The sequence below is a fragment of the Equus caballus genome, chromosome 28 (genome assembly GCF_041296265.1).
Source record: "Equus caballus isolate H_3958 breed thoroughbred chromosome 28, TB-T2T, whole genome shotgun sequence".
NCBI classification, from domain to species: Eukaryota; Metazoa; Chordata; class Mammalia; order Perissodactyla; family Equidae; genus Equus; species Equus caballus.
Window position 1 is genome coordinate 8,822,299 of NC_091711.1, and position 19,247 is coordinate 8,841,545.

At 41.0% G+C, this 19,247-nt stretch overlaps 1 protein-coding gene across 9 annotated transcripts in view; it reads right to left on the reverse strand.

Annotated features, from left to right (window-relative positions):
• Positions 1–12,396, reverse strand: part of KCNC2 (potassium voltage-gated channel subfamily C member 2) — a 191,477-nt gene extending 179,081 nt beyond the window's left edge. For 7 of the 9 annotated variants that reach the window (XM_070254474.1, XM_070254470.1, XM_070254469.1 and 4 more), the window contains exons 1-2: positions 12,125–12,396; positions 10,341–11,046 (exon numbers count right to left, since the gene is read on the reverse strand). In XM_070254474.1, coding sequence (XP_070110575.1) covers positions 10,341–11,027 — 687 coding nt within the window. In that variant the 5' untranslated portion in view covers positions 11,028–11,046; positions 12,125–12,396. Of the gene's footprint in view, positions 1–10,340; positions 11,047–11,224; positions 11,364–11,453; positions 11,609–12,124 lie in introns of those variants that run through there. The other 2 variants (XM_070254468.1, XM_023631661.2) reach the window with 2 other exon arrangements.
• Positions 12,397–19,247: the final 6,851 nt, after the last annotated feature.

Below are 19,247 nucleotides of genomic sequence, written 5' to 3' on the forward strand. Positions count from 1 at the left end.
AGCATTTAAAAGCTTTCATCTTTGATGCTTGATTCTCTTCCAGTTGGTTCAGCTAAGAGATAAATGTACTAATGCCTGGAGATAACACACTATTCCACTAACTGGTCAATGCAAACCAGGGCAGAGGAAACGCAAAGGTCAGGGCAAAGAAACCCAGTGCTGAAGCACAGTCAAGTGCTCTGACAACTCCACTTCCTTCTAGAAGACAAATGTTACCAAGAAACCACCTAAGATAGCCGAATCAGAGATGAATTAAATCGATAGATATACAAATAGAAAAATGAAAACAGATTTTGAAGATAATCACGAAACTAAAAAAAAAAATAAAGAACCAAGGAGTTGGCCCAGTGGTACAGTGGTTAAGTTCATATGCTTGATTTGGTGATCCGGGGTTCATGGGTTGGGATCCCATGCGCGGATCTACACACCACTTGTTAGCAACACTGTGGCGGCATCCCACATATAAAACAGAGGAAGATTGGCACAGATGTTAGCTCAGCAGCAATCCTCCTTAGCAAAAAGAGGAAGATTGGCAACGGATGTTAGTTCAGGGCTAATCTTCCCTCACACAAAAACAATAAAGAAAGAACCAATAGCACTTACATGTTATGACTAAAAATTTAGCAGCAGAGTCACAGAAGAAATTGAGGCACTTAATTAAAGAACTCCGTTTTTGCATTAAGACAAATCAACTTTGAATGTTATTGAAGCGTATTAGTGCATTAAAATATGTTTGATTTCATTCATTTGCTTGAATTCTATATCTCTAACATTGTACTCTAAATTTGGAAGCACAATACCAATATGAACCTGGGAATTAAGCATACGCTCACAAATGTTTATCCATCACGATACAACTACAATTTTTCAACTTTGATGCACCCCTAATCATTTTACATGACTGTGATAGGCCTGATAATAAAGTTCCAATGGCTTAAAAAAAATAAAATGCTACTGCCACTTTACATTCAATTTAGATTCTACAGAAAAGGGTCAGCTAAGGCTCTAGTCTGTCCATTTCCTACTCAATTTACATGAAAGTTTTTATTAAGGATATTTTAATAATTTTTTAATTTAATAAATATAATTAATAATTTCCCTCTCATTGCTCACCCCAAGAGAGAAGCAGGAAAATTTAAACAATAAATAAAATCATAATAACTGTATTGTTCTGTTTTCCTAAATAGTGTTATTAATTTTATCCAAATTTATATGTCAAAATAGTAAGGAAGCTTACTCTTGCTATGATTACTTAGCCATTGTTTCCAATACAATTATTAAAAAACAGTCACTTTTAGCAAACAGCATTTTATGCTAAATCAATAAGTATAAAAATACCAAAATAAGCAATCAAATATCTGAATTTTTGTTATATAACTTGAAAGTACAAACACAAATTTTACATAAGCTCTGAATGATGTCTGGCCCTTTCATTGAACCCAATCTGACAAATCATTCAACAAAAAAGTTCATATTGGTCCAAACAGTTTTTGCTTAAATATAATTCATAATCATGCTGTGTTAAATTTAGGATTAACAATATAGTTTAAATACATTGACAATACTATTTAAAATCACTTTATTTTATAAAAAATGTATTTGCATTTTATCATTTAGTGAACAACTTAAAAATTCTGGGCAAAGTAATGGTATAAAGTAAGGGAATGTCTGTGGCCAAAAAGCAGCATATCCCCATCTCTGTAATTCTCCATAGGGACAACTCAAGGGAAAACACCTTCCATCGCTGGGACTAAATCACAGAACACCTGCCAAGAAAGACTATCAAGACCTTTGCTCCAATTTTTAAAGATGTCAACAATGTTATCAGATACATAAAGAAAAGCAAAGCTATAAGATCCAATAGCAAACAGAAAATGAGGAAGACACTACTGAGGTGTCCACACAGGATCTTCTTAATACACAGAACAGCAAGGAAATGTCAGTTGACAAAGATGTCCTCATCATTACCAACTTTCAGAAGGTAAGATCAGTCTAGTGACTGTAGAAATGGTGGAGTAGTTTTTTTCCCAATATCACCAGCAACATTGTGGCCCAAGTTCTTCTGTTTGACTTCTGTGAAATGCATTCTCTCAGACACTCCCAAAATTATGATGCTGCTTTACCTCCCATCACAGTGCTCACCACCTTTGGGTAATGATTCATTAAAGAAAGGTTCAATGAAAAGCTTTGCCTCCCAGTGTTTACTGACCTCACAACAACAGCATCCAGTCTCATTTGCAGATCTTTTTTTGTGTGTGTGTAGTGAGGAAGATTGGCCCTGAGCTAACATCCCAAAGCCCCAATACATAGTTGTGCATCTAATTGTAAGATCTTCTAGTGCTTCTAAGCAGGATGCCACCACAGCATAGCCTGATGAGCAGTGCGTAGGTCAGTGCCCAGGATCCAAACAGGCAAACTCCCAGCCGGTGAAGTGGCGCCCTGGAACTTAACCACTATGCCACTCGGCCACCCCTCATTTGCAGATCTTAACGACAACTCTAAACATCTCCCCTCCTCTAATTCACCAGTTATCCCTGTGTAAACCCACCCTGATTTGGTTAATTACAAGTGAGAAGACAACGCTCTACAAAGTACATTAGCCATCACCAATAGACGTAACCAGAGTTGCATTAAAACATTCCAAAGACAATAAATCAAACAAGAGAAGAAAATCATATTACAAAAGACACACACACATAAAGGGATAGAGGGGAATATCATATTATTTCTTAATTATCTACATCTATCCTGAAGCCTATTATACACGACTTCTGTAGCTCCCCTCATAGAGATCATGAGCTGAAGGAAAAAAAAAAACAGGAGGTAAGTGCGCGGACGGGTTAGTTTTGAAGCTTTAAAGGTAGCAGAACAGACAGATGTAGAACTGGTAGAGAAAGCAGCAATGGAATCTGAAGGGGGATCTGGAAACAAGGCGAATACCTAAAACAGAGCTGATTTCTCTGCTAGTGTTGAACAATAGGACATGGGAGAGGGCAGAGCTCACCCTAACCACTCCTAAATGCTTGCTTCCTCCCAAGAGCTAAAATCTGTGCGTCCAATGTTAAACCCGCAGACTCAGCAATCAACTCTGCATGGGAAGAGCACCAGAAATGAGATCTAAATTCTAGTCCTGCCGCCGTCAGCAACCAGCCACAGCTGTGAACAAGGCGGCCCTCTTCCATGGTGAACGGAGGCAGCTGTGCCAGATGACCACCGGTCTCCTTCCAATGCAAGATCTCATGAACACCAGAAGTCTGTCGCACATCCCGTCACCAGTCCTCTTCAGAGAGTATATGTTTTGGATACATATGATACACACACAAACACAAATGATGCCAATCGAAACTTGAAGCCAAATTTTTACAAGTCTCTTTCACTGCTGATTCATATAAAAATTTTATAAACATATTCTATGTATCTATGTTATGATAATAAACACATATCTTCTTTTTATGCAAGTAAGTACATCCTGAAATAGAAAAACTATTTTCTCAAAAGAGAAATATGGATCATTATATAATATACTTATCTTGAAATATTCTTCACTGAGTACATTAAAATATAAATTTATGAGATTTGCTAGAAAGCATACTATTCTCCATGCTTATTCTGATAGAATGGGTTATGAAAGAGATTAGAACTGAATAACTTGACACTATTTTGTAAACACTTAAATGTGTTAGGCATATCTGTAAATCCTCAAATGAGTAAGACTTTCTCTTCTGTATAAGATACAGGAGGGGGAAAGGGTAGTGTCTTTGACAAGGCACTTTCCAGATGGAAATAAAACTGAGATGATCTAATCAGTTATCGTTGTGGGTGCAGGTGGACACCTGCACTAGCTTAGATTTAGGATATGGCAGAGCCAATCATCTTTATGGGTTTCATGACAGAGCCACAGCAAAATGATTTCCTGAGATCAATACGTGGTTGAGAGAAGGCTGTTTTCAATGGAAACAGGAAGCTAGGAGCTAACCTGTTTCTATGGCAACCAGAGCAGCAGCCACCCAACAGCTGTAGGGAAAAAAGTGTAGACAGTTATAAATGCAAAAAACAAAACAAAACAAAATTTATAATGGTTTACCTTATTAGTGTGATGGTCCTTAGAGTACCGTCAAAACCAGTACAGACACATTGTCCTGCCCCACCTGCCCCAAGGGATCTTAAGCACCAAGTATCCTGGTTTTCCTTCCAAACCTCAAAATGTTAGAGCTGAAAAGAAGTTTGGATACCATCTAGTTCAATGTGTCAGCCCCATTTTTTTTTCTTTCAGAATAAGGCAAGGGAAACCAAGGCTTAGGAAGATGAAGTTCTCTTAAGGAAGTTCTCATTATTCATCTCAGGAAGATGAATTCTCCAAGGTCACACAGCTAGGGCTGAAATCAGGTTAGGGCACAGGTCCCACAGATCCCAATCCAAGCATTTACCCAATGTTTCCATATATTCTCCACGCCTGCTCTCTTCTCCTTCAACGCCCACATTTTAGTCACTTTCTGTGAAAATATTGACTACAGAGTATTAAAATTAGTCATCACCCTTCAACCTGTAAGAAAAAGCAAAAAGCAGTGCTATTCTGTCATTAAAAAAAAAAAAATTTGACTGCTCTTCCAAAAGAAAAGCTCTTCATACTTCAAACAGAATTGAATTATGTTTATATAATATATTGATGGTTACTGTTTAGACTACGTTGCCGCTATATATTTCCTTCTGGAGATCTGTGTTTATCTTTTATCAGTCCATTAATGTCCCTTACTATTTCACTTAGACATATTTTTAAAGGTTGCCATGATAAAAAGGAGATATGACTCACAAGTTCAAAAAATATGAGACCTGAAAACCACATTTACTTTATTTGTAGTGATAAAAATAAGTGGTAATGATATATATTTTCAAATAGGAAAGGGTGTCCTATATTTTTATATAAACCTACACATTTCCTTGTTTTCAGTTACTTTGAAAATATGCTTCTTGACAGAGAGGAAAAATTTCCTTGACTCTCATGTAGTTTTGTCAACTCAAGTCTACAACTGAGCTCTTAGCAAAATATTTCAGGAGAAAATCATACCTAATCTGTCCAACTATGTTGACCTTTGGGATAGCTGATGCCCAGCAATGGATCAGATCACCTAACTTGTGATCAAATATCCTACTGAATACGCAATTGCCTATTGAAGTTACTGTACTCAGTTATTTTAATCATGTATTGAGTTAGGTACTCTCTCTGATCTTATACAATGCTCAGAATATAAGCATAAAATTAAATTTACTTGTGCACTGTAAAGTTAGTGGCCTGGAAAAGGTCAAAAGACACTTAGATGCTTCCATGGCAATGCAGACACATCAGCCTATTAGAGTAGACTCTTCAAGGGTCAGAAGTTTGGATTTACATTATTACAAGGTTGGCCATGACTTTTAATTAATATAAAAGGGACGAACACATTTGACTAAACCCCCCAAAATTCAGTAGTTCGATATAAATAAAGCCTGCATCATATTATCAAATAATATTGCAAAGAGAGAGCTTATAAATCACTTTGAAAACTCAACAATCAAGAGGAAAAGAGCCTAACACTCTCATAATAAAATAAAGACAAACAATAGTTTAATACCATCATTTCTAAATGGAATCTATTCCTGCATGTATCAGGCAGTATTTCCATGTGAGATTCTTTTTGAGGAAAACTAATCTTTAATATCTCTAGAGTTTTGTTTGTTGTCATTTTGCTACAGTTTTTAATTTAATAGATAATATCTTTAGGAAATGTTTTATCATAAATAGAGTTGCGACGTTACGGAGGGCAAAGGAATACATCTCCTCCATGCGTTCCCAGGATCTTGCATAATTTCTGGCCTAGAGTGACTGCATAATCAATATTCATTGCATAAATAAATGTCCTACAATTTTTAATAATTGACAACAATATTTTATGAACAAGATATATTTGGCCATTAATTCTTTCAACTGAAGCAATGCTTACAAAACAAGAATTCATGCATTTTCTTTCTTTAGTCTTACTATAATATTACTCAAAATCTGCTTACCTTATTACAGTTTTCTAAAATAAATGTTACACTTAAAGCTAGCAAACAGTTATTTAGATAATTTGTTTCCTGTTTTGTTTGGTGGTTTGAAGAAGAGGAAAAAATGGCCCATTAAAACTAAATTAAACATGTGCAATTCTGAATCCAATTCTAGACATCAAAATTTAAATTTTAATAGTTTTAAGGAGTATATTTTAGTAATGCTGTGGAAATAAAACAGTTTAAAATGCTAATAAAGTAAATATTTTCAAGATTAAAAATAATGATGGATTCACTCTCACAATCTTTGTATACTTCAGGATGACCCACACATAATGGTATTCTAGATAAAGGTCCAGAGAACATATATGAAATGGACTCGACCCACACCCAAAAGCCAACACCTGAAATATGTTTCCATGGCAGTTATTCTTTTATTTTTCTTTTCTAAGATGCTCTTTGAAAGTAACAAGAGGTCTAGCAGGTAATCAAAGATACACATGTCACCAACAAATAGCCACACTCTAAAACACAACCTAATTTAATCACCTTCCCTCTTCCCCCAAAAAAAGTAAATGAAAAGAAGAAGGAGAAGGAAAAACTTATAACTGCTCTCAGCTCTTTAATATGGGTGATAAATTATTTAAAATATTTTGAATCCAGGATTTTGCCCTTATAATATTTTTTTTGACTTCTAAAAAATCTAGAAGGTCTATCAAAGAATTTCTGCCTGGCATCTGTCCACTTACTTATAACATGTGTTCAGAGGAAAGCACATACAAGCTTCATTTCCTTGAGAAACTTACATATTGAATTGGAAATATACAATGCACAACATTTTCACAAATACATCTATGCATCCTTGCTTCTTACTATTTGTAAATATTACTCAATGGCATCAACAGAATAAATAATTTCTCCTTTTCTTTCCTCCTCATTTTCGCCACAACAGGTTTCCATGACAACCTATATTTGAATTTTTATAAATTTCTATTTTTGAATACTATTCTTAAGAATTTATAAGTATAAAATATAAACTTATTTGCCAAGTTAATTGAGCAATTTAGACCTCTCAAGTAGTATGTATTTACATCATAAATTAAAAGTGTTAGGGAGCCGAGTGCTTAAGTTCGCGCTCCTCTTTGGAGGCCCAGGGTTTCGCCGGTTCAGATCCTGGGCGTGGACATGGCACCGCTCATCAAGCCATGCTGAGGTGGCATCCCACATGCCACAACTAGAAGGACCCACAACTAAAAATACACAACTATGTATCGGGGGGCTTTGGGGAGAAAAAGGAAAAATAAAATCTTTTAAAAAAAAGCGTTAGAGGAGGGGGAAATGCCAACCCAAACAAAAGGCAAAAATACAACGTTGTAAAATTCAATTAATTATTCAATTCCTATCACTGTTGTTTCAGTCTGCCAGTTTAGATCATAAAAGTTAGAAATAAAACACATTTACTATATAATTGAGCCTAAGTCCTCAACATTGGGGAAGGATAAATAAAATTAGGAAAAAGGTATAACAAATTGAAAAAGGAATTCAGACAGTTAAAATTGTTCATCTCAAATATATCAATAAAAAATGAACTAAGGTTGAAAAAACAGTAAGCTGATTTATAAAAGTTAAATACTTCTATTAAGAATGAGACTTGTGGCAGTAGGATCACAGCTGAAGCAAACCCTTTGGTAACTGATTTATGACTCCTTAGAATCATGTCCATGCAAAATATAATGCCATGCTGCGACCTCCCGATGTAATTCTATTTGTCAACCTAACCAGATAACACTGTCAGGCCATCATCTGAACTAAAAATTTTCACATAAAAATATTAAATCACATTTAAATAGAATAATGGCTTCTGATTGCTCTTTTTTAGGCGGTCCCTAATAATTTGAAAAGGGATTTCCCTAAAGACAAGTTCCACAAATGTTAGCCAATCTGAAAGAAAGCAAAACATCACATATTAACCGGTCAATAAAAATGGAAAGGTCAAACAGGGCTCATTTTAAGAAGTTCATTTGAATCCCATATTTCACCTAATGTTGGGTGGTGCAGGGTAAAAATTCTATCAGCCAAAGTCCTGGAATATATATATTAAAAAAAGTCATCAATGACCTTTCAAAGTTAGAATGCTAGTGAATAGCTAATGCTGCATTAGAGCTTAAGTCAGCACGATCTGCAGAGATTTCACAGGCGAGACAGTCAGTTATAATCAGCGGTTGTGGTGGAAAGGGCCTGGGGAGGACATCATGAGACCTCCAGCATAATTTTGGCTCTGCTGTTAACTTGCTGTATGACCTTGGCCTTCACTTAGTATCTGCAATCTTCATTTTCCTCATCTATAAAATAAAGGGTTTCATGAGGTGACCTCAACGAAATTTTCCAGGTCTATGATCCTCAGCTGATTCTGCTTCTAATGGCTCTCTGACCTTGTGTCAATCTCTAATTTATCTGCTGTCTTTCCTCCCTAAATTGATGCGGGTCAAATCCTTAACATTATTAAATGAAATATTACCAAGATTTTTAAAAACTATTTTCAAGTTAACGGTCTACCTTTTGACCAATAATCAGTAGAACCAATTTCCATGGCAATAAAAAAAAATTGAACACCTTTTGAAAGTTTTTGCTATGCAATCTGGTCTACAATAAAATTTATGTTATCATGAGGAAAGATACTAAGACATTCTGTCTTTTTTATAGCACACGATCTGGAAAAAAAAAAATCACATGGTGAGCCTGAAAACAAATTCAGATTATCTTGTTATCCACCAAGTGGAAAAAGCACTGTGGCACTCAGCTGGAATCCAAAAAACACAGATGCAGTGGTCATGAGTCTGTGATTTAATTTAAATAAATATGCACTTGTTTGTCTGGTTTTCTGAATACCAATTCTTGTTGAACTTATAGAATGGTCTTAAAAGGACGATTTCAGAGTTGGAGTTACTAATTCTACATTCAAATATGAGAATGTGGACATACTGGAATTTATGTATGCATTTAAATACCAGATCCAAAAGAGTAGCAATGCTTTAAATTGTCTCTTTCATTTTCTGTTTCACACCAAAAACAAAACATATCCTCAGACTTCTAAAGTGGCATCAGAAGCACATCTTCTGACAAGTTAGTGGCTAGACAGCTGCACAGTATCCCAGACGCAGAGACTTCTGACATGCAGAAGACAATAATGAGGACAGAGCCAAAAAGAGGCTGGGAGAATCCCCTTTCTGCCCAGGGGGTATCTTTTCTGGGTGTCAGAAACAAACCAGACACATGCAGTTGCAAAGATTTAACTAAATACAGTACTCCATTCTCACATATAATTAAAACCCATTCACATACTGTATAATTTTTGGTTATTTATATTTCTTTTATTTCCTTTAAACTGAAGAAACCTTTATTAGTTACTTTTATAGTCCCTTCATGGAATTTTTGAGAGTTAATTTGGAGTGTCGAGGACTAAATTTAAGCTGTCATTCAAGCCAGACACTGAAAAGAAAAACTGAGGATGGGATCACAATCTAAAGAGTACAACAAAGTTTGCTACAATCTAAATTATTCAGATTTAGAGAACTGAACTAAACTAGGATCACAAAAGCGTCTAATTCACGTTCAATCTGTAATAAACATAGATGCAGCCCTGGGGAAAAGGCGCCAGACCCTAAAACTCAGTGTGCAGGTGGGGTCCCCGGTCAGCACACGGGGCCGTCAGTCCCAGCCCTCCTCCCTAGGAAGGAGACAGGCCCAGACAGCACTGGGAGGATTTTCTTCACAAAGTGAACCTCCTGACACGCTCCCCCCTCCATCCCCAGCCACGTCTATACATTGCATTTCCCCTTCCTCTGTTGGCAGAGACATCCCTAACTGGAGCCACTGCTTTGGGTGACTCGGACGTGAAGCAGTGTCGGGCCTCTCTGAAAATGTCAAAATGGGATGACCAGAAGGCCCAAAGAGACATCCGAGCTAAAGGAAACGTTGGGACAAGAGTCAGGAAAAACCCAAAGCGCGACATGGGCTTCAGGAGAAGGTTGCAGTCAGACTTGCACAGAGAAGTCGACTTCTCCCTTTAGTCCCCATCTGCTACAGGAAATCTCAATTTGAGTTGAGGAGGGGAGGAGGGGGATGAAGGTGGGCGAGGAGGATGGGGGCCAGGGTCCCTGAGTTTACCTGGCGCCACATGGGCCTCTAATCTCATCGTGAGGGAGCCGTGCTCCCTTGTCCACTACCCCATCCCAGAGCCCTTGGTGGAAAAGAACAGAAAGTTGGGGAAGGAGCTGGGAGAAGCTGGGGCAGCCGGGAAGGGGGCGGTTCGGCCTTACCCTGGCGGCTCTGGAAGAGTAGGGGTCCTCGAAGAGGGCCCACACGCGGGGCTGCAGCCTCCTCCAGCGGCCGGACTTGCCGTCGGGACCCCCCAGGCCCGCAGCGTCCTCGATGCCCAACCTCTTGGCCGCCAGGTCCTCGTCGTCGCCAGGGTCCCCGCCGATGAGGTCGGGGGCCTCGAAGATGTCGAGCGCCTCCTCGGCGTCGCGGTGCTGCCGGTAGGTCATCCAGCAGCAGGGCTCCACGTCCGTCTCGTCGATGCCCCAGAAGGCCAGCTCCTCCTCGAAGAGCGGCCCGCACACGTCGGCCGGGCAGTGCAGCTTGCCGGTGCGGTAGTAGTTGAGCACGTAGGCGAAGACGCCCGGGTGCCGGTCGAAGAAGAACTCGCGGCCGCCCCCGGGGTGGTCGCCGCCGCCGCCGCCGCCGCGGGGACCGCAGTGGCCCGCGCCGCCCTCGAAGCAGCCGCCCGGCCCGGGGGACAGCGAGGGCGGCCGCGGCGGCGGCGACAGCGGAGGGGGCGACGGCTGCAGCTTGTCCGCCGCCGTCAGGCAGTCGCCCGGGGGCTCGGAGGCGGCGAGCAGGGCCAGGCGCGTCCCGGGCAGGGTCTTGAGGGTGCTGCGGTAGGTTTCGTGCCGGGTGCCTCCGACATTGAGGATCACCCTCTCGTTGTTCTCGATCTTGCCCATCTCTGTGGCTCAGACATGACTGGAGGAGGCGAACACAGCGCCAAGTTAAACACCTCGGCCGTCAGAGCCGCACCGTGACCCCCACCCCGCTGCCAGCCCAAGAGCCCCGAGGTGCGCGCTTGGCAGACGGGCCAGGGGCGACCGAGCCTCCCAGGAGGAGATCTGCGCCCAGCCGGTCCCCGCCTCCCACATCATACCTCTCCCAGGCTGCCCGAGAAGTCAGGAGACGACAGTCCAAGCCCTCCTTGACCTTCCGCCACACCCTCTGCCTGACTCACACCTTTCCCCTTTCTCCCCCATTTATCTTTTGACCCTTCACCTTCCCTCCCCTCTGTCCTCTCTCAAGTGGCACCCGCTCCCAGCCCCTAACCCCCCCTCCGAAAACCCCCCATCTCTCCCTCCTAACCCTCTTTCTCCCGCCCTTGCCTCTCTCTCTCCTGCGCCCTGGTCTCTCTCTCCCCGTCCCCTGGCCTGGAGGCAGCTCTCCTAGGCTGGGAGCTTTGGCGGGGGCAACTTGGCAGTGTTGGGGGAGAGCCCCATGCACGCGCACCCTCGGTGCACTCTGGACAGCTCGCTGTCCCTGCCACTCGGAGCGCCCTTTGCTCGACCTGTTCTGGTTCACCCCGACTCTCCCTCCCGGACCAGGCAAAAAGACCGAACGCAGAAGTCACAGCCAAAAATCTGCCTGCCGTTGCCTTTCACCAAGGAGACCTCTAACTGATCCAATTTCCTTCTCACATTATTGTTGTTATTATTACTTGGGCAAGGGAACGACTAACTAGGATCCATTTTTGAGCACAGACGTGATCAGTGCATCCCACCCCATCCCCCTTCCCAAGAAAAACAAACGCCTTGGGGGCGGAGGGCGGGGGTTGCTTTCTAGGAGGGCGAGGCCCAGGAAGAAGCCGCTGGAGGCACACCCCCTGGGGCCGCGGGCTGGAAGTCCTGGCAGCCGCGGCCGCGCTCCCAGTCGCCCAGCCGCCTCTCCCAGGGCTTCGCCTCTCCGTTCGTGCAGCGGACCGGAGCGAGGGGATCCCGCCCGCAGGGTCAGCGCGCCCTTCCCGGCTCGCCGCCCCCTTCCCTCCCGCCCCAGATACCTTAACGAGACCGAGAGAAAAGTGGGTCTGCTGTGCTTTCCGAGTGGACGAGGTTCTCCGAGCAGGTGGGCCGAGCCCTGACGCCCAGCCCAGCCGCCCTTCTCCAGCGGGAAACTACTTGTTGGCGTTTTCCGGGTGCAGAGGGTTGGGCCGCTCCTCTGGGCGCTGGGGTGGCGGCGACATCCCCCGCCGGCCGCCCGCCCGCCGCGCTGCCCGCCTTCATCCCGCGAGCGGCGGGCTCGGCCCGCGCCCCCCTCGGCGCCTGGGGTCCCCATCGCGCGGGGCTGGGCGAACCATGGAGCTCGGGCGGGTCCAGCGGCGCGCCGCGAGCCTCCGGCGCCGCGGATGGGCCGGCGCGGCTCGAGCCGAGGGCCCGAGGTCAGGGGCGCTCACCCACCGCAAGGCGAAGTCACCCTGCTCCGATTTCGACCTGCAGGTTTTGTTTCTCCCCCTCAAAGCAGCCACTGCTGGAGCTGTCCCTTCCGTGCCACTCGCCGTCACCCGCCGTCGCCGAGCACCGAGCTCGGGAAAGGCTGGGAGGGTGAGTGGGTGGGTCCCGGGAAGCGATGTTGTACCAACCAGGTTCTTATATTTTCCTTCCATGCAGCTCTGTGCCCACCTCCCCTGGAGCTTCTGCCTGCCTTATTTACTCCCCACATCTTTTCTCTTCCCGCTGCTCCACCCCCACCCCCAACAAGTGAGAGAATCTGAGACCAATTGCATTTTTTTCCTTAATGACAGCTGATGGGAGAGAGAAGTCGGCTTACAGGTGACAAGTGAGTCTTGTTTCTCGTGTCTTAGACATGGCTCTGGCTTGCTCTTTTCAGTCAAATGTGGGTCTCCAGTCACATCATGGTTATATAAAATAGAACGAATTTTGAAAGTTTATTCCAGGAGCATAAGCCTCTAGCAAATAAAAATTCAGGTTTACCAGCCGCTGCGAAGATGAGACGCAGAGATCCAAAGACCAAAGCAGGCGTCTAATTAGCCAGTTTCTCCGTTTTTCAGATTTTTATTGGGCCTTGTATTTGTTTTCTAGCGCTGCCATAACAAAGCACCACAAAGTGGACTGTTTAAAGAGCAGAAATTTATTATCTCACAGTTCTGGAGACTATGAATTTGACATTAAGATGTCGTTGGGTTGGTTCCTCCGAGGGCTGTGGGGACGGGACCTATTCCAGGCCTCCTGCTCGGCTTGTAGAGGCCCTCTTCTCCCCGGGTCTCTTCACCTGGTTGTCCCTTCGTGCATGCCTGTCTCTGTGTCCAAATTTCCCCTTTAAGTAAGAACACTAGTCATACTGGATTGGGGCCGCCACAATGACTTCATTTTAACTCCACCACCTCTTCAAGGAACCTCGCTCCAAAGAAGGTCACATTCTGGGCTTTGGAAGTTAGGATTCCAACATCTCTCCTGTTTTGGGGGGGGGGGGGGGGGTCAGGCGAGGCCAGTAGACAAAATTCAACCCATATCAGACCTTACCACCAAATAGAGCATATGTTTCTGTGTCTGTGTGTATATTCCTAGAAAGAAAGAAGGAGAGAGCAGGGGAGAGGCCCTACTCCACAGGTATAGTTTGATAGGGTTGAAGTCCACGAACCAGGTGAAACAGCAGGTGGTATGTAGGAGCAAGACTCTTTCAAAAACAGATAGTGATATTGACACTGTGACTGGCAAAGAGGAAGAGTTGTGAGTTACTGATAGGAAAGTTGCAGCGATACGAGGGACTGCAAGGTGGGCAGTTAAATATAAATAACTCACGAAAGAAAACTCCTATCTGTTGTGACAGTAAATACTTAAAGTGAAGAACTGAAAAGTTTTTGGAAGATCACTGATATTTAGGAAACTAATGCAAGAAAATACGGTATGTATACATTTATAAGAAATTTACTACCAATATGACAGTCAATGTGTAATAACAACCCAAAGAACGCTATATACATCCAGCCGTGTGAAAATATAAATTTGCTTTACTAGCACACACAACAAAGTATAAAGCTTAAACACTGAGGGAGTGGTTCTAGTTTTGCACTGGTATCAATTACTGAGGCATTTCTAAAAATGACAGTGATAGTACGTTTCAATTGCCAGAAAATTTACAAAGAAAAATTATATTCAAATTCTAACAGGCATTCCCCCAATGTCTAGATGGTTCCTTACATGGTTTAGTATAAATTCAATAGGGAGGAAAGGGGACATGGTTTGCTTTAAAATGAGTTAGCAATAGTAAGTGTAGTAGCAGAAGAATTTGTAATAATAGGTAACATTCACTAAGCTCTCACTCTATGCAAAGTGCTTTACATCAATTACTCCTTTTAATTTAAACGGAGGAAATATGCACATTAAATTACAAGACTTCTAGAAAGATAACTCATACAGACAGTAGGAATCCATAATGAAAACCTTTAGTCTGATAATATTAAATTTGTATTATGAGGAAGCTATGGGAGAAACCAAAAGGAAGGGAAAAAATGATATAAAGGACTCCTGGGTGAAAATAAAGACCTAGTGAATCAATTTCAGTCTAAGGTTGCATAAGCTATCTAATAGTAATAGAAATAATCACATTGACAAGAGGATCACCTTTTAGAAGAATTCAGACTTTTCTTGTGATTCATAAAGGATTAAATGTGAAATTAGAGGATATGTCAGATAAATTTGAAAATAAGAATGTGGGAAGGTGAAAGGGTGAGATGTGCATGTCAATGGAGAATTGATAGAGCAATGAATGAAATACAGTCTTTAATTTTCTTCTGGTCAGTATAAGAGGGTAAGATCCTAAGACAAATATCCAGCTTCATTATTTAAGACAGGAGAGAACAGAAAATCCCTCCAGCTAACTAACTCTACTGATCCTGCTGTAAAAGACAGATAAAAGTGAAAAGAAAGCAAATCTTTGAAAGAAGCCAATAAAAAACTGAGGAGGAAAAAACAGTTGTGGTTTCCTTTCTTGGTCTGTGCGGGAGCAAGGATTTAAAAGACTGTGTGGACATTACCCCTTGCAGAGAAGCAGCTGAAATGCTGCTTCCTTTATATCCTTGAGTCAGCATCACAGAAGGCTACAGAAACTGACCACATCACCACCATAAACGTGAATTGATCTCATGAAGCCACGCTGTGACTGTCAGAATGACATACTTGTAAAAGTTTAACATTTGAACAGATTAATTCTTTTAAAGTCCAGCATAAGGATTTTAAAACTATTACTCACCTTCAATAAACAATTTATTCACAAGCAAAATTTCTCTGCAGTAGATTGAAAAATGACCACAATTTCCCATCCCTCGCTATAGATATGCCCCTTTAAAATGTGACATTGCATCTTCCCCCATCAAGTCTGTTTCTCCAGCCCGTGACTCCACATTGGCTGTGTAACTTGCTTTGGCTAATAGAATGAAGTGCAAGTGATTGTGTACAGTTCAAAGCCTTGGCTTCCAGAAGTCCTACATGATTCTGCTCTCTCTCTCTTTCTTGGTGCTATGAGAACAGGGCTTAACTGGCCTGCTTGATGATGAGAAACTTACATACCAGTCTCTCCCTCTCTTTTTCTCAATCTCTCTCACTCTTTCTCTCTCTGTCTCTCTCTCTTTCTCCCTCTGTCTCTTTCACACACACACACACCCCTTTGTTACAAAGAGAAATGGTATTGTGAAACAAGTCAGAGGCATAATAAAGAATTTTAAAGAAATAAAGAAATACTTAAAGGAAATAAAGTGCCCCCAACAGCTAAAACTTCTCATCTCTGCCCCCAGAGGGTAGCCAGCCAATCCCCAGAAGCAGAACACCTTGCTCTTACGACACGTCCAGAAGAACCATCCAGCCAAGCCCAGCCCAAGAGCACTGACCCACAGAGTCATAAGCTACATAAAAGACTGTATTTAGGCTAAGTTTTGGAGTTGTTTGTTATACAAGCTTATTTATCCTCTAAGTTCTCTTCAGCTGAAGAGTAAAAGCTACGAACCTTCTTACCTGCCCTCTTACTACATAATATCGTGTATTATGAATTCTAAAAGAAAACCAATATATGAAATATATTTCCATCATTTCATAAACTTTGGGGAGGTAGTATTTTACTGTGGTTAATTCCATAGGCCTTGGAGGCAGGTAAAATGAGTTCATCTTCTGAGTGTTGTCACTAGACATCTGACCCGGAGAAAATTGTACAACTCCCGGAGCCTCAGTTTCCTCTTCTATAGAATGGGGATGATGACGCTATGGTTACTATGCAAGTTAAATGACGTAAGATTAACAATACACATAAGAGAGTTTCTGGAACATTTTAGGCATCTACTAATAGTGACTTCTATTGTCAAATGGAGAAAAAGTCTCAGCCCAAAATCACATAGTTAATAATTGGCAGAAGCAGGATCATAACTACTGTCCTCTGATGGCAATTCCAAGTCCTATCTGTTATACCACACTGCCTTCTACAGAGGTCAAAACAAGGTCAAATATTGGATATTCCCTAGAGATGTAATGACACCAAACTCTAGAATCCTTGCAATAAGTCTGCATTCTTCTCAAATTATTTTAACTTAAAAGTATATATATTAACCATATTTTAATGACCTATTTTATGTAATACACTTGTTTTACTGCTCAACAAAGTTACTTTGGACAATTATGACAAGATAGATCTACAGATGCAGAATTCATGGATTACTAATTTTACAAGTTGGTCGTTTGATTTGTAAGAAATACATATTTGCATTGGTTGTCAAGAGCCAGAGGCCCTGCATAAATACCCAGCATAACAATATAGACATTTAGGCAATTTGAGCTTACTGAAGATTAATGTGCAAGAGTGCTGAGAGAAGGCATTTTAGATTGAAGGAAGAGAAAAATGTTCCATGAATATAGGATGATGTTGACTGATGAGCATTAAAAGCAAGAGTTGAAAATAGCCTCCTCATTATGAAAAATTCTGGGTCATTGTCCTCTGCACCAGGCATTCATTTAAATAGGTGATGATGATAGACAGATAGAGAGAGGGAGAGAGAGAGAAAGAGATGAGATGAGAGAGAGAGAACTTTAGTAAATGGAGCCGCCCGTTATTCACGCCACACTACTTGAATGAGGTCACTATAACTTACAAAGAGGGCATCATGCAGTAGTTTTTCCAGGGGGACTGCCCTACCACTAAGGCTTAAATTATTGGCAGATATCAATAAAGTGCACTTTACTTTTTATTGTTCTTGTTCCTCAACTGGTCATGTATGCTAGATAAGACATTTCGTTAAAATTTTATAAACTGTATTTTTAGTACTTTCCTGCATTCTACTGCTAATTATTTCATATGTGTATGACTTACTCTGCCTCATTATATACGTTTATAGATTCCCTCTCTTCACATTTTCCTTATAATCTCTCAGCCATAGTAGAGTTCTATGCTTTGAAGTGCATCAGACTCCCCTGAGAAGCTTCTTAAAAATGTAAAAAGCTCAACCCTGAGATTCTGATTCAGTTGGTTTGGTCCATACCATCTTCTGCAGTTGGAAATGTGTGTTTTTAAAAAGCATCCTATGCTTAATGAAACATCCACAGGAAGCTGTACTGAAGTGAATGTTTATAGAACTACGACAAGAAATTAGCTGAACATTGCTTCTGCAGACTATATTAGGGAGGAGCAGAGCAGGAAGAGAACTAACATTTATTAGGGACAAACTATAGACATCATACTTTTATATATATATATAATTGTATTATTCATTACAATAAGTCTAACAAGCAAGTATTGAAATATTCCTTTTCTTCATAGTAGGCAAGGGATTGTCAGAGTGATTAAGGAAAAAGAATTATTAGTAATTGCAGTAATCAAAATTTTTTTAAGTACTTAAGTGCAAAATAAAATGCCAAGAGCTTTAGATTTAACTCATTGGACCCTCGACCTATGATTTTACCAGCATTTTATCGATGAGGAGACTGAGACTGTGAAATTTTAAAATAGCTTGCCCAATATCATACAGCTAATAAGAGACGGCTTGGTAACATCCAACCCCACAGGTATGGGAGAGCCACAGTTTGAATACATGTAGAACCATGATCTGAATAGGAAATAGAAGACAATAGACACGACAGAAAACAAATACTAAACTTGAAGTATAACAATTGTTTAGGGAGTTGAAAACCCATTATCAAAATATCGCAGAGCTTTATCTTCTCCTTTTGCTTAATAAACAGCATATGGTCAAAGTAGTAATCAAAATAGGTAAGTAAAACAGGTCTTTGAAAAGGACTCTGTTTGGATTTATTTAACAAAAGGAGAAGAATGGAAACTATAAGTCACAAATATTGTTCTGCAAAAGGTTGGAAATAGTCAGGCTGGTTTCCCCTGGAAATAAAGTACCAGCTCAAGGAATGAGGAAGCTGAAAGAGACTTGCAATGAGACGAAAGCAGACATAAGCACGCCAATTTAGCTTCATTATATAGAAAGACTTCTAGACAGGTGGAAAAGCTAGCTTCTGAAAAAGGACTGTATGCAGGTTTCAAACAGAATCAAGGGAAGTAAAAATAACTTCAGGGCAAAGGAGCAGTTCTAAAGAGGAGCCAGAGGGAGGCAAACATTATTGAAATTCTTTTCCTTTAGCTGGACCATGGAAACCTACTTTTCAATTTTATTTTTATTTATTTTTTAAAGAAATCAAACTATGAGGTATCATGACTAAACAACCTCTCAAAGAAAATGTTAAACCACACACTGAAACACATAGTGAACATCTCCAAGAGATATAAAACACTTCTCAAATTTCTGTCAGGGAAAAAAAAAACATCAATTTTTAATTCCATATTTAGATACATAATCTTAAAAAATCCAGTATTCTCTGAATATCCTGAATTTTTTTCCACAATTAAATTTGCACATTTAGTTAAATAGATTTTATTTCATTCTATTACTATGATGGATGACAATTTATTAATGAAATATAAACTAAGAGAATACTCAGAGTACACACTCATCCCTAATCCTAAAGACAATGCTTCCTGCTTTTACTACTAATCATTTCAATTATTTTGCCCCCTTTCAGGCAATGACTCCCCAGAAAATGTTAGGCAGTAGAACCAAGTTAGAAACCATAATCAAGGACTATAACTAAAAGAAATAAATTGCCCCAAAGGCATAGGAA